At 47.3% G+C, this 16,586-nt stretch overlaps 1 protein-coding gene across 2 annotated transcripts; it reads right to left on the reverse strand.

Moving 5' to 3' along the window:
• Positions 1-3,061: 3,061 nt before the first annotated feature.
• trim16 (tripartite motif containing 16) lies at positions 3,062-16,367 on the reverse strand. 2 transcript variants are annotated; one of them, XR_013935795.1, is made up of 7 exons: positions 15,401-16,362; positions 11,433-11,528; positions 9,633-9,866; positions 7,463-7,634; positions 7,024-7,119; positions 3,326-4,104; positions 3,062-3,153 (listed from the first exon to the last, which is right to left on the reverse strand). XR_013935795.1 is itself a non-coding variant. In XM_080475308.1 (6 exons), exons 1-6 carry the CDS (start codon positions 16,343-16,345, stop codon positions 3,506-3,508), a joined length of 2,142 nt encoding a protein of 713 aa, XP_080331434.1. In that variant the 5' UTR covers positions 16,346-16,367; the 3' UTR covers positions 3,062-3,505. The 2 variants fall into 2 exon arrangements, 1 of the variants encoding a protein (XP_080331434.1); XM_080475308.1 differs by having other exon boundaries at positions 3,062-4,104; positions 15,401-16,367.
• Between the last annotated feature and the right edge of the window lie 219 nt (positions 16,368-16,586).

Below are 16,586 nucleotides of genomic sequence, written 5' to 3' on the forward strand. Positions count from 1 at the left end.
AACTTTTAAATTTACACCTGAAAGTTTTTCTTTGTTGTTTCTTTGTTGTGCTCACAGTGTATGTAATCTAATTGTCTATATTTTGCAAGATCAAACAGTAAGTACTGAAAATGATTATAATCTCAACATAAAGTCAATTTTAATAAAACATTCTGGTGCCAATTACAATGAAACGTAAAAAAACCCAACTTGTATAAATCCTATATTACAGAAGAGTTTTAGGGCCACTGAAGAAAAAAAAAAATTCGGAGGCTAAAAAAAAACAAAAAAACAACGGTTTTTTTAACAAAGGCTCCGCCCCTGTGTGCTATGCTCCGCCCCTGTACACTATGCTCCGCCCCTGTACGCTATGCTCCGCCCCTGTGCGCTATGCTCCGCCCCTGTACGCTATGCTCCGCCCCTGTGCGCTATGCTCCGCCCCTGTACGCTATGCTCCGCCCCTGTGCGCTATGCTCCGCCCCTGTGCGCTATGCTCCGCCCCTGTACACTATGCTCCGCCCCTGTACGCTATGCTCCGCCCCTGTGCGCTATGCTCCGCCCCTGTGCACTATGCTCCGCCCCTCTGCAGTCCACTGCTCATGCTCCAGAGCTACTGGACCTTGTGTGAGGACATCCTCCGTCTCCCCGTCTGAACAGTCACATTTTAAAAGCAAATAAAGATCCAGAGGTTCAGAACTCCTGAAGTGAAAGATAAACTGCTTTAGGAAAGGTGGAGAACGCCGGGCAGCAGAAGTAGAGAGAGTTTCTGGAACCTGAAGGAAGTGAGTCCAGAGTGGAGTATGGATGCACTCATGTATCACCCCTACTAACATGTAGTACCTATGTATCACCCCTACTAACATGTAGTACCCATGTATCACCCCTACTAACAGGTAGTACCCATGTATCACCCCTACTAACACGTAGTACCCATGTATCACCCCTACTAACACGTAGTACCTATGTATCACCCCTACTAACACGTAGTACCTATGTATCACCCCTACTAACACGTAGTACCCATGTATCACCCCTACTAACATGTAGTACCCATGTATCACCCCTACTAACAGGTAGTACCCATGTATCACCCCTACTAACATGTAGTACCCATGTATCACCCCTACTAACACGTAGTACCCATGTATCACCCCTACTAACACGTAGTACCCATGTATCACCCCTACTAACACGTAGTACCTATGTATCACCCCTACTAACATGTAGTACCCATGTATCACCCCTACTAACACGTAGTACCTATGTATCACCCCTACTAACACGTAGTACCCATGTATCACCCCTACTAACACGTAGTACCCATGTATCACCCCTACTAACACGTAGTACCCATGTATCACCCCTACTAACACGTAGTACCCATGTATCACCCCTACTAACACGTAGTACCTATGTATCACCCCTACTAACATGTAGTACCCATGTATCACCCCTACTAACACGTAGTACCTATGTATCACCCCTACTAACACGTAGTACCCATGTATCACCCCTACTAACATGTAGTACCCATGTATCACCCCTACTAACACGTAGTACCTATGTATCACCCCTACTAACACGTAGTACCCATGTATCACCCCTACTAACACGTAGTACCTATGTATCGCCCCTACTAACACGTAGTACCCATGTATCGCCCCTACTAACACGTAGTACCCATGTATCGCCCCTACTAACACGTAGTACCTATGTATCGCCCCTACTAACATGTAGTACCTATGTATCGCCCCTACTAACATGTAGTACCCATGTATCGCCCCTACTAACATGTAGTACCCATGTATCACCCCTACTAACATGTAGTACCCATGTATCACCCCTACTAACATGTAGTACCTATGTATCACCCCTACTAACATGTAGTACCCATGTATCACCCCTACTATCATGTAGTACCCATGTATCACCCCTACTAACATGTAGTACCCATGTATTCCAATAATCAGGTATTCTGGCCGTTTCAGTGTCGCTCAGCTGGAAATGTCCCAGGAAAGCTTGTCTGTTGTCCTCGTCCAGGTGGGCCAACAGGTAAAGGTGTGTCTGTCCTCAGTGACGTGTCCAGTACAGGGTGGAGCTGTAAAGGTGTGTCTGTCCTCAGTGACGTGTCCAGTACAGGGTGGAGCTGTAAAGGTGTGTCTGTCCTCAGTGACGTGTCCAGTACAGGGTGGAGCTGTAAAGGTGTGTCTGTCCTCAGTGACGTGTCCAGTACAGGGTGGAGCTGTAAAGGTGTGTCTGTCCTCAGTGACGTGTCCAGTACAGGGTGGAGCTGTAAAGGTGTGTCTGTCCTCAGTGACGTGTCCAGTACAGGGTGGAGCTGTAAAGGTGTGTCTGTCCTCAGTGACGTGTCCAGTACAGGGTGGAGCTGTAAAGGTGTGTCTGTCCTCAGTGACGTGTCCAGTACAGGGTGGAGCTCCACCTGGTCCACTTGTCAGAGGTTCTACGGAACACATTAATGGTGTAAACATTACAATTGTTTGTTTCTGCCTAAATATTACTGAAAACCTTGTTGGGATGAAGAGTATCTGGACTGACATCTGTTACCCTGTTGGTGGAGTAGTGGTGAGGGCCGTCGCCTCACAGTGGGAAGTCCCACGGTTTGAGTCCAGGTTGTGTTGGGGGCCTTTCTGCTGCTCTGCAGGATCAATCTGGTTTTCTGGGAGTTGATCTTCATCTCATCAGCTCATCTTCACTTATTCCCTCAGAGCCAACGGGTCCAGTCTGGAGCCCAAAAGAGTCTTGGGTTCTAACAGCTGGTGGTTTTGAGGTGGAACCACATGAATGTGTGTGTGTGGGAGCGTGGGTTCTCCAGCTGGGTGGTTCTGTGGATCAGTGGCATCATGTGACCTGACGGACTGTCGGCTCCTCCCAGCAGGACTTCTTCTTCTACACTTTCAGACGACAATCATTCAGAAGAAATCTTTAGTTTCATTGAGAAACATTTTAGAAGTAAATAGATATTAAATAAAGACGAGTTTCATATCGAGCTGGAACCGTCAACATGTCGACCTCTGACCTCATCCTTTCATCTCAAAACTGCAAACGACAAGAAATCTGTTTTGAAAACGTTTTTATTTGCATTCAAAAAAATATTCAACATTTCTGTTAAAAGTGACTGATCCTAGTTTAGTTGACTGATCCTAGTTTAGTTGACTGATCCTAGTTTAGTTGATTGATCCTAGTTTAGTTGACTGATCCTAGTTTAGTTGACTGATCCTAGTTTAGTTGACTGATCCTAGTTTAGTTGATTGATCCTAGTTTAGTTGATTGATCCTAGTTTAGTTGACTGATCCTAGTTTAGTTGATTGATCCTAGTTTAGTTGACTGATCCTAGTTTAGTTGATTGATCCTAGTTTAGTTGATTGATTAGTTGCTCGTTCTTCTGCTCTGAACTCGTGTCCAGGGTTCCATGAGATGAAGGAAGGAGCAACATTCTGTAAACAGGTTTGTGTCTTTGACCGTCCAGGAGACAGAATTATTCTGTGGGAGCAGCAGAACGTCCTGGTTACGACACCACGGCGCCGTTGGCGGGCGAGGTGGGAGGGGAGGGGCTCTTCAGCAGCAGCGGCTCGCCGGGCGCCACCAGCGCCACCACGTTCTCCTTCTTGGAGAGCCAGAAGGCCGGATACAGCGGCTCCAGGAACTCCGCCTTGTACTGGTGGATGAGCGCCATGTCCTGGTCCACGCCGTAGAAGGCCAGCAGGCCGCGGGTGTAGTCCACGTACACGCCCACGCGGGTGACCTTCTCCACATTGAGGGGCGTCTCCACGCCGCTGTGCCAGGCGGAGAAGCTGCGGCCATTCCACTGGAGGCACCAGGAGAAGTTGTTCCCCGTGATGCAGCTGTTGCTCTCGCTGCCTTTGCGGTCGATGCACTTGCAGGTCACTCCTACGTGCGTGCCCTCGCCGCTGATGTCGGCCTCGAAGTAATGGCGGCCCAGGTAGAAGCTCTCGGACGCCAGCACCTGGCGCCAGTTGTCAAAGCGCTCGGGCAGGTCAGGGTACGGATGCTGCCAGGGGGTGGTGTTGGTCACCTTCCTGTTCTCCTCCGTCAGCCGCAGGAACCTGTGAGCCGTGTCGCCGTCAAAACTCAGCTGGGCGGAGTCTGGAGAACAGCAACACGTTAGATCTACACGTCAACACGTCACGTCAACATGTCACATCAACACGCCACGTCAACATGTCACATCAACACGCCACGTCAACACGTCACGTCAACATGTCAAACCAACACACCACGTCAACACATCAACATGTCACATCAACACACCACGTCAACACATCAACATGTCACATCAACACACCACGTCAACACGTCAACATGTCAACATGTCACGTCAACACATCACATCAACACGCCACGTCAACACGTCAACATGTCACATCAACACGCCACGTCAACACATCAACATGTCACATCAACACACCACGTCAACACGTCAACATGTCAACATGTCACGTCAACACATCACATCAACACGCCACGTCAACACGTCAACATGTCACGTCAACATGTGAACATGTGAACATGTCACGTCAACACACCACGTCAACATGTCACATCAACACACCACGTCAACATGTCACATCAACACGCCACGTCAACACATCAACATGTCACATCAACACACCACGTCAACACATCAACATGTCAACATGTCACATCAACATGTCACATCAACACGCCACGTCAACACGTCAACATGTCAACATGTCACGTCAACATGTCACATCAACACGCCACGTCAACACATCAACATGTCACATCAACACACCACGTCAACACGTCAACATGTCAACATGTCACGTCAACACATCACATCAACACGCCACGTCAACACGTCAACATGTCACATCAACACGCCACGTCAACACGTCAACATGTCAACATGTCACGTCAACATGTCACATCAACACGCCACGTCAACACATCAACATGTCACATCAACACACCACGTCAACACGTCAACATGTCAACATGTCACGTCAACACATCACATCAACACGCCACGTCAACACGTCAACATGTCACATCAACACGCCACGTCAACACATCAACATGTCACATCAACACGCCACGTCAACACGTCAACATGTCAACATGTCACGTCAACACATCACATCAACACGCCACGTCAACATGTCAACACGCCACGTCAACACTTCACGATGTTTAGGATGCAGATTACAGAATGTTTAGGAGGAAGATACTCTATAATCTAGTTTTAGGGGAGACGCTCTGTAATCTGGTGTTAGAGGAGGAAGGTGCTCTATAATCTGGCATTAGAGAGAGACGCTCTATACGGTACGGTAAAGCACCACCAGGACCAACTCTGTCTCACGGTCCACCACAGAGAGGACGGGAACAATGTAGGCGGGTTGAGAACGACTCGGAGACGCGTCCAGAAAAGAACATGGAAGCTGCTGGAGGACGTCCTAGTTGTTCTCTGGGACTCAGGTTAAACGTTCTCTTTGTGAACAGCAGCACCCAGATCCTGCTGGAGCTCCTCCTCCTGTTCCTGAGAGGAGGAGGAGCTCCTGTTCTCCTCCTGTTCCTGAGAGGAGGAGGAGGGGCTCCTGTTCTCCTCCTGTTCCTGAGAGGAGGAGGAGCTCCTGTTCTCCTCCTGTTCCTGAGAGGAGGAGGAGGGGCTCCTGTTCTCCTCCTGTTCTCCTCCTGTTCCTGAGAGGAACGTCTGTATCTCATTAAAAGACGCCCTGTTGTATCGCGTCGACGTTTCAATCAACCAGTTAACTAATCAACCAGTTAACTAATCAACCAGTGAGCAAAGCGACGTATGTAAACAACAACGGAGGGTTACGGTCGATGGAATATTTAAATATTGTGACCAAGTAGAGAGTGACGATCCTCACGACCAATCAGCAGACGGCTGCGTTGTAGCTCCTCCCCACAGACCCGTTCCTCACTGCTAGGTACCTCAACGGAGGGGGAGCGGAACCTCCTGCCCGGTGGTCGTCGGTTCTTTACGTACCTTCCACAACCTTTCAGTCGGACCGCGAGAAAACCCGCCTCACGCCACTCCGCCACAGAAAGTGCGGTGGAACCGCGCCTTTAGAGGGAGACGCTCTATAATATGGTGCTAGGGGATGATGACGCTCTATAATATGGTGCTAGGGGATGATGACGCTCTATAATCTGGTGTTAGAGGAGGAGGATGCTCTATAATATGGTGTTAGAGGGGAGGATGCTCTATAATATGGTGTTAGAGGAGGAGGATGCTCTATTATCTGGTGTTAGGGGAGGAGGGTGCTCTATAATTTGGCAGTATAGAGAGACGCTCTATAATCTGGTGCTAGGGGATGATGATGCTCTATAATCTGGTGTTAGGGGAGGAGGATGCTCTATTATCTGGTGCTAGGGGATGATGATGCTCTATAATCTGGTGTTAGGGGAGGAGGATGCTCTATAATTTGGCAGTATAGAGAGACGCTCTATAATCTGGTGCTAGGGGATGGTGACGCTCTATAATCTGGTGTTAGAGGAGGAGGATGCTCTATAATATGGTGTTAGAGGGGGGATGCTCTATAATCTGGTGTTAGGGGAGGATGATGCTCTATAATCTGGTGTTAGAGGAGGAGGGTGCTCTATAATCTGGTGTTAGAGGAGGTGGATGCTCTATAATCTGGTGTTAGAGGATGCTCTATAATCTGGTGTTAGAGGAGGAGGATGCTCTATTATCTGGTGTTAGGGGAGGAGGGTGCTCTATAATTTGGCAGTATAGAGAGACGCTCTATAATCTGGTGCTAGGGGATGATGATGCTCTATAATCTGGTGTTAGGGGAGGAGGATGCTCTATTATCTGGTGTTAGGGGAGGAGGATGCTCTATGATCTGGTGTTAGAGAGAGACGCTCTATAATCTGGTGTTAGAGAGAGACGCTCTATAATCTGGTGCTAGAGGATGGTGGTGCTCTATAATCTGGTGTTAGAGAGAGACGCTCCATAACTTGGCGTTACAGAGAGATGCTCTATAATTTGGTGTCAGAGACAGACGCTCTATAACTTACACTTGAAGAAGTCGGTGCGACTCAGGGGATCTGGGAGACTCATGTTCTGTTTCGTTGCGATCATTCGATGGACGGTCGTTTTTATTCCCATTTTGTCTGAAAAAAACAAAAAGAACACAAAATGGAATCTGGACCAAAGTACTTTTACTTTTTTAACCAATAAACTTCTGGTCAAAGTAAACAGATTTGATTTTTCTCAGTGTCTGAGTAGACTGGTAAATTCTAATGGGTCCAGGTCCAGGTCCAGGTCCAGGTCCAGGTCCAGGTCCAGGTCCAGGTCCAGGTCCAGGTCTGGTCTTAGTAAGTCTTCCTCCACTGCTGCAGTTAGATTCCACCAGCAGAAGTCGCCACTAGTCTCTGTGGTTCTAGTAGAGTACTGGAGTACTCCTGCTTCCCTGCTCCTCCAGGTAGATGGAGCGTGATTGGCTGAGCAGCTCACCATTCCTACAGGTCTCCTGGACCTTGTGGAGGTACGACGCCACCAGGGCGGCGCAGTGAGTCTGAGTAACGTCGGTGACAACGCTGCTGAAGGAGTGCAGGCGGTCCATCAGGCCAATGTAGACGCCGGGCAGGGAGACGTCCGTCCAGTCCCTCTTCCACTCTGAGTACTCCTGAAACACACGGAAAGTACTCCTGAAACACACGGAAAGTACTCCTGAAACACACGGAGAGTACTCCTGAAACACACAGAAAGTACTCCTGAAACACACAGAGAGCTACACATCAGGTTACTCATCAAAAGTTTAGTGATTGAATATATATATATATATATATATATATATATATATATATATATATATATATATATATATATATATATATATATATAACTATATATAACTATATATATATATATTCATCCCTCCATCTCCTCCCTCTTATCTGTTCCCAGGTGGTGGTGGTGTCAGGCTGAGCACCGTCACCCAGATCACATTGCACCATTAAGAACCTTCCTGCAGGTGGAGAGCCCCCAGGAAGGTGGCGCCTTTATATATATATATATATATATATATATATATATATACTGTATATATATATACCGGATATTTACCGGATATTTGTGTATATATATATATATATATATCCGGTACCTGCAGAAAGTAGAAGCAGTACCTGCAGGATGTAGTAACAGTACCAGCAGGATATAGAAGTAGTAACAGCAGGAAGTAGAAGCAGTACCTGCAGGAAGTAGAAGCAGTACCAGCAGGAAGTAGAAGCAGTACCAGCAGGTTGTAGTAACAGTACCAGCAGGATATAGAAGTAGTAACAGCAGGAAGTAGAAGCAGTACCAGCAGGAAGTAGAAGCAGTACCAGCAGGATGTAGTAACAGTACCAGCAGGATATAGAAGTAGTAACAGCAGGAAGTAGAAGCAGTACCAGCAGGAAGTAGAAGCAGTACCAGCAGGAAGTAGAAGCAGTACCTGCAGGAAGTAGAAGCAGTACCTGCAGGAAGTAGAAGCAGTACCTGCAGGAAGTAGAAGCAGTACCAGCAGGAAGTAGAAGCAGTACCTGCAGGAAGTAGAAGCAGTACCAACAGGAAGTAGAAGCAGTCCCAGCAGGAAGTAGAAGCAGTACCAGCAGGAAGTAGAAGCAGTCCCAGCAGGAAGTAGAAGCAGTACCAGCAGGAAGTAGAAGCAGTACCTGCAGGAAGTAGAAGCAGTACCAACAGGAAGTAGAAGCAGTCCCAGCAGGAAGTAGAAGCAGTACCAGCAGGAAGTAGAAGCAGTCCCAGCAGGAAGTAGAAGCAGTCCCAGCAGGAAGTAGAAGCAGTACCTGCAGGAAGTAGAAGCAGTACCAGCAGGACGTAGAAGCAGTCCCAGCAGGAAGTAGAAGCAGTACCAGCAGGAAGTAGAAGCAGTACCTGCAGGAAGTAGAAGCAGTACCAACAGGAAGTAGAAGCAGTCCCAGCAGGAAGTAGAAGCAGTACCAGCAGGAAGTAGAAGCAGTCCCAGCAGGAAGTAGAAGCAGTACCTGCAGGAAGTAGAAGCAGTACCAGCAGGACGTAGAAGCAGTCCCAGCAGGAAGTAGAAGCAGTACCAGCAGGAAGTAGAAGCAGTACCTGCAGGATGTAGTAACAGTACCAGCAGGATATAGAAGTAGTAACAGCAGGAAGTAGAAGCAGTAGCTGCAGGATGTAGTAACAGTACCTGCAGGAAGTAGAAGCAGTACCAGCAGGATGTAGTAACAGTGCCAGCAGGATATAGAAGTAGTAACAGCAGGAAGTAGAAGCAGTACCTGCAGGAAGTAGAAGCAGTACCTGCAGGAAGTAGAAGCAGTACCAGCAGGAAGTAGAAGCAGTACCAGCAGGATGTAGTAACAGTACTAGCAGGATATAGAAGTAGTAACAGCAGGAAGTAGAAGCAGTACCAGCAGGAAGTAGAAGCAGTACCAGCAGGAAGTAGAAGCAGTACCTGCAGGAAGTAGAAGCAGTACCAACAGGAAGTAGAAGCAGTACCTGCAGGAAGTAGAAGCAGTACCAGCAGGAAGTAGAAGCAGTACCTGCAGGAAGTAGAAGCAGTACCAGCAGGAAGTAGAAGCAGTACCTGCAGGAAGTAGAAGCAGTACCTGCAGGAAGTAGAAGCAGTACCAGCAGGAAGTAGAAGCAGTACCTGCAGGAAGTCCACGTCGTTCTGGTGTTTGGACAGCTTCTCCATCTGGGCCTGTGTCTTCTTCAGCTCGGAGCAGCGCTGCTCCAGGTGGACCCGGATGCCCTCGGCCTGCCGCAGCGCCTGCTTCTCCTCCGCCTCCAGGACCTCCGTCACCTCCGCTTTGGCACGCTGCACCACCGCCTGCAGCTCTTCGAACTGGCTGTCGATCACGGCTCGTACCTCCATCACTGAATGCTGCGGAACAGCAACGAGCCTCGTGAGCAGGGGCGGCTGGTCCTTAGGGGCGGGGGGGCTGAGCGCCACCGTGTGTCATCAGAAAGGACTGCATGCTAAGTATGCTATTAATTCTTTAAGATTATCTACAATAAGTACAATGAGTACATAGTTACTGTGAGGACTGTCCTCCCTGGTTCCTGGTCTCCTCTTCCTGCTTCAGGATGTTTCCTCCTGATCCACACTGATGGAGCATTACTGTAGCTCGCCCCTCTCTCACCATGCAGTGTGTATTACATTAGTGTAGCTCGCCCCTCTCTCACCATGCAGTGTGTATTACATTAGTGTAGCTCGCCCCTCTCTCACCACGCAGTGTGTATTACATTAGTGTAGCTCGCCCCTCTCTCACCACGCAGTGTGTATTACATTAGTGTAGCTCGCCCCTCTCTCACCATGCAGTGTGTATTACATTAGTGTAGCTCGCCCCTCTCTCACCATGCAGTGTGTATTACATTAGTGTAGCTCGCCCCTCTCTCACCATGCAGTGTGTATTACATTAGTGTAGCTCGCCCCTCTCTCACCATGCAGTGTGTATTACATTAGTGTAGCTCGCCCCTCTCTCACCATGCAGTGTGTATTACATTAGTGTAGCTCGCCCCTCTCTCACCATGCAGTGTGTATTACATTAGTGTAGCTCGCCCCTCTCTCACCATGCAGTGTGTATTACATTAGTGTAGCTCGCCCCTCTCTCACCATGCAGTGTGTATTACATTAGTGTAGCTCGCCCCTCTCTCACCACGCAGTGTGTATTACATTAGTGTAGCTCGCCCCTCTCTCACCACGCAGTGTGTATTACATTAGTGTAGCTCGCCCCTCTCTCACCACGCAGTGTGTATTACATTAGTGTAGCTCGCCCCTCTCTCACCATGCAGTGTGTATTACATTAGTGTAGCTCGCCCCTCTCTCACCACGCAGTGTGTATTACATTAGTGTAGCTCGCCCCTCTCTCACCATGCAGTGTGTATTACATTAGTGTAGCTCGCCCCTCTCTCACCACGCAGTGTGTATTACATTAGTGTAGCTCGCCCCTCTCTCACCACGCAGTGTGTATTACATTCAGTAAAGTGTTCATGCTCAGGCTTTACCGTGGTGGAGTGGCTGAGCTGCCGTCCCTGAAGCAGCAGGACTTGGTTCTAATGTTGATATATACTGTATATATACTGTATATATACTGTATATATACTGTATATATACAGTATATATATATATATTTATTTATTTTGATCAGCGGTCTCCAAGGCTCAACATTTTTACGGGATCAACGCCGCAATGGTGGTTATAATGTTGTGGCTAAAAGGTTGAGTTCACACTTTATTTTAGAATTCAGTCGTGTCACTGGACCTGAAATAAACTCTTGCCCCACCAAGTGTTTACCTCTAGAACCGCCGCTGCTGGTGAGGAGGTCCCAGAGCGACTCACCTGCTGGTGAGGAGGTCCCAGAGCGACTCACCTGCTGGTGAGGAGGTCCCAGAGCGACTCACCTGCTGGTGAGGAGGTCCCAGAGCGACTCACCTGGTGTTAGTTTACCTGGATAGAGACGGTGTTGAGCTGCAGCTTGCTGATGGCGTTCTCTGCTGCCGTCAACGTCTTCACCATCTCACTCTGTTTCCCCCTCAGCTCCTTCTGCAAAGCAAACACCTCTGGTCAGTCGCTGGCGGCTTCCACTGAGGTGAGGAATGTGAGGAGTCCAGGTGAGGAATGTGAGGTTGAGGACGACTCCAGGCGTGTTGCTGGTTCTGTCGGTTCAGGTCAACATTCCTCAGGCAGGTTGAGGCGACGCTGAAGTTTCACTCTGAAAGTTCAGAGCTCGAGGGAAAACAACACAACCGGTTCTTTATCTGCACACGGCGTGTCGGCGCAACAACGTTCCACCGTCTGTACGCTTTATTTTGAAAAGTGAGATTCTCTCCTCTCGGGTCAGAAGCGTCTCCACAACTCAACACCATGAAGACAAACCCACAGGAACAACATGCAGTTTGCATGTTCTTCTCATGTGTGAACCAGTCCCCCCATTGTACACTGGGATTGGCTCCAGCACCCCGCCACCATGGACAGGTTCAGCTGGTAGAACCATAAACAGGTTAGAACCATAAACAGGTTAGAACCATGAACTGGTTAGAACCATAAACTGGTTAAAACCATAAACTGGTTAGAACCATGAACTGGTTAGAACCATAAACTGGTTAGAACCATGAACTGGTTAGAACCATAAACAGGTTAGAACCATGAACTGGTTAGAACCATAAACTGGTTAGAACCATGAACTGGTTAGAACCATAAACAGGTTAGAACCATAAACAGGTTAGAACCATAAACTGGTTAAAACCATAAACTGGTTAGAACCATGAACTGGTTAGAACCATAAACTGGTTAGAACCATGAACAGGTTAGAACCATAAACTGGTTAGAACCATAAACTGGTTAGAACCATGAACTGGTTAGAACCATGAACTGGTTAGAACCATAAACAGGTTAGAACCATGAACTGGTTAGAACCATAAACTGGTTAGAACCATGAACTGGTTAGAACCATAAACAGGTTAGAACCATAAACAGGTTAGAACCATAAACTGGTTAAAACCATAAACTGGTTAGAACCATGAACTGGTTAGAACCATAAACTGGTTAGAACCATGAACAGGTTAGAACCATAAACTGGTTAGAACCATAAACTGGTTAGAACCATGAACTGGTTAGAACCATAAACTGGTTAGAACCATGAACAGGTAAACAGGCCGGCCCTCCTCTGGTTTAGGTTAACTCGAGCTAGAAGTTATAATACCAACAGAATCTAATGCTTTGGTGCTTAAAGGGATTTAACAGATTAACTGGAGTCACTAGAACTCTAAAGAACCTTCAGGGTTTCAGTACAAAGACGTCATCAAACTATCAGCATGTGATTCTCCAGTGAATTTCAAATAACATGAACACAGACATGTTATTGTGAAAAACCTCAGGAAGTGTGACGTTAGAACCCCTGGAGTGATCTGAGGTGAGCTACATAAAGAAGAACCACGAACAGGAAGTGTGACGTTAGAACCCCTGGAGTGATCTGAGGTGAGCTACATAAAGAAGAACCACGAGAGACGAACAGGAAGTGAATGATTCAATTGTGTTCAGCTTCTGGAAGTGAATCTACTTCAAACAGCAGCTTTATTTCTCCCTTTGCTGCTTCTGCTTCTCTGGTACAGTTTCCTTTTTAATCCTCCAACAGCCTGCAGGCCAGCTCAGCCATAATCCTAATCCTAATCCTAATCCAAATCCAAATCCAAATCCAAATCCAAATCCAAATCCAAATCCTGATCCAAATCCCAATCCCAATCCCAATCCCAATCCAAATCCTAGTCCTGAACTCGATCCCAATCCCAATCCCGATCCTAATCCTAACCCAAATTCTAACCCTAATCCTAATCGTAATCCCAATCATAATCCTAGTCCTGATCCTGACCCGATCCCTGTCCTAATCCTAATCCTTAAAATTGAAACACAAAAGATTTCTGAGTGAAGCAAAAAAAACAAACAAGTTCAACTCGCAAAGCAGCCCACGAGCCCCCGCCCAGTCCCGCAGTACCATGGAACACCACCAGGTGATGCAGCGAGTCACACTAATGCAGGATGTCAAACTACATAAACGACTTCATTAATCTCATCTGGGCTGAATTAATAACTTCACTACATAATAATACTGTAACGACGCCATAATAATACTGTAACGACGCCATAATAATACTGTAACAACACCATAACAATACTGTAACGACGCCATAACAATACTGTAACAACACCATAACAATACTGTAACAACACCATAATAATACTGTAACGACGCCATAACAATACTGTAACAACACCATAACAATACTGTAACAACACCATAATAATACTGTAACGACGCCATAACAATACTGTAACAACACCATAACAATACTGTAACAACACCATAATAATACTGTAACGACGCCATAACAATACAGTAACGACACCATAATAATACTGTAACAACACCATAATAATACTGTAACGACGCCATAACAATACAGTAACGACGCCATAACAATACAGTAACGACACCATAATAATACTGTAACGACACCATAATAATACTGTAACGACGCCATAACAATACTGTAACGACGCCATAACAATACTGTAACGACGCCATAATAATACTGTAACGACGCCATAACAATACTGTAACGACGCCATAATAATACTGTAACGACGCCATAACAATACTGTAACGACGCCATAATAATACTGTAACGACGCCATAACAATACAGTAACGACGCCATAATAATACTGTAACGACGCCATAACAATACTGTAACGACGCCATAACAATACTGTAACGACGCCATAACAATACTGTAACGACGCCATAATAATACTGTAACGACGCCATAACAATACTGTAACGACGCCATAACAATACTGTAACGACGCCATAATAATACTGTAACAACACCATAATAATACTGTAAGGACGCCATAACAATACTGTAACGACACCTTAACAATACAGTAACGACACCATAACAATACTGTAACGACGCCATAACAATACTGTAACAACACCATAATAATACTGTAACGACACCATAATAATACTGTAACACCATAATAATACTGTAACGACGCCATAATAATACTGTAACGACGCCATAATAATACTGTAACGACGCCATAATAATACTGTAACGACACCATAATAATACTGTAACGACGCCATAATAATACTGTAACGACGCCATAATAATACTGTAACGACGCCATAATAATACTGTAACACCATAATAATACTGTAACGACGCCATAATAATACTGTAATGACACCATAATAATACTGTAACGACACCATAATAATACTGTAACGACGCCATAATAATACTGTAACGACGCCATAATAATACTGTAACACCATAATAATACTGTAACGACGCCATAATAATACTGTAACGACACCATAATAATACTGTAACACCATAATAATACTGTAACGACACCATAATAATACTGTAACGACACCATAATAATACTGTAACGACACCATAATAATACTGTAATGACACCATAATAATACTGTAACGACGCCATAATAATACTGTAATGACACCATAATAATACTGTAACGACACCATTATAATAGTGTAATAACATAAGAACGTAATAAAATCTAAATTTCATTTGACGTCACTGTAAAAAACTAAAGTTTAGCCTGAAAGCGTCGATGTTTAAAGACCATGTGACCAAGAGGCCGAGACTCTGAAGCTTCCTGCTTTAGACCTTTTATTGACGAACCTCCCTCCATGTAATGCTAATGCTAATGCTAATGCTAATGCTAACAAGAAGGTCGCTAGCCTTCACTGCTCTGGTGACGATCTTCAATGTGTGTGTGTGTGTGTGTGTGTGTGTGTGTGTGTGTGTGTGTGTGTGTGTGTGTGTGTGTGTGTGTGTGTGTGTGTGTGTATGTGTGTGTGTGTGTGTGAGACCTGCCTCAATCCTGCCCCGGGCCTCCTCCACCCTCAGGGTCTGATGCCCCCGGTGCTCCTCCGTCACACAGTCCTGACAGAGGCAGCAGCCGTCGGCGGAGCAGAAGAGCTCTAGCGGCCACTTGTGGCTCTCGCAGGTCCTGCGCTCGATGTCCCTCAGCGGCTCCAGCAGCCGGTGGCTCTGGAACTTGGGGTTCTCCAGGTGAGGCCTCAGGTGGACCCGGCAGTACGACACCAGGCAGGTGAGGCAGGACTTCAGGGCCCGGCGGGGGCTCTCGATGCAGGAGTCACACACCACGTCATCGGGGCCCAGGGGCTCCTCCAGGTCCTCCTCCTGGGAGTCCTCCTTCTCCTCTTCCTTCTCCTCCTCCTCCTGGGCCTCCTCCTTCTCCTCCTTGGGCTTCTCTAGGGTCTCAGACTCCTTCAGGTCCTCCAGGATTTTGGTCTCCTCTCCAGTCCTGGGGTCTGGGCTCTGCTCCTCTTTGCTCTCTGCCTCGAGGACCTTTGCTGCTCCTGGAGCTTCTCCTCCTGCTCCTCCTGCTCCTCCTCCTCCTCCTTCTGCTGCTCCTGTAGTTTCTCCTGCTCCTGCTCCTCCACCTGTAGCTTCTCCTCCTTCTGCTCCTCCTTCTCCTCCACCTGTAGCTTCTCCTCCTCCTGCTCCTCCTTCTCCTCCACCTGTAGCTTCTCCTCCTTCTGCTCCTCCTGCTCCTCCTGTAGCTTCTCCTCCTCCTGCTCCTCCTTCTCCTCCACCTGTAGCTTCTCCTCCTCCTGCTCCTCCTGCTCCTCCACCTGTAGCTTCTCCTCCTCCTCCTCCTCCTGCTCCTCCTGCTCCTCCACCTGTAGCTTCTCCTCCTCCTCCTCCTCCTGCTCCTCCTGCTCCTCCACCTGTAGCTTCTCCTCCTCCTGCTCCTCCTGCTGCTGCTCCTGCTGAGTCCACACAGTCTGCCATGTCTCTGACTGCCTCAACAAACTGGATCTACAGCTTCAGTCTGCAGCAGAAGAAGAGCCGGGAAGCCCCACCCACCAAGGAGACACTCCCACCACACGCACACACACACACACACACACACACACACACACACACACACACACACACACACACACACACACACACACACACACACACACACACACACACACACACACACAGTGTCCATTGCTTCCTGCTTGTTGTGAGGACCTGATGTGTC

This window comes from Lipophrys pholis (genome assembly GCF_963383615.2).
Source record: "Lipophrys pholis genome assembly, chromosome: 1".
Classification (NCBI taxonomy): Eukaryota; Metazoa; Chordata; class Actinopteri; order Blenniiformes; family Blenniidae; genus Lipophrys; species Lipophrys pholis.

Coding starts and splice junctions, on each gene's coding strand:
- trim16 (XM_080475308.1), bottom strand. CDS start 16,345: ATGGCAGACTGTGTGGACTCAGCAGGAGCAGCAGCAGGAGGAGCAGGA. Junction 11,529..15,400: donor AGGCCCGGGGCAGGATTGAG/GCAGGTCTCACA, acceptor TTTGCTTTGCAG/AAGGAGCTGAGGGGGAAACA. Junction 4,105..7,023: donor TCGCACCGACTTCTTCAAGT/GTAAGTTATAGA, acceptor GCTGTTCTCCAG/ACTCCGCCCAGCTGAGTTTT.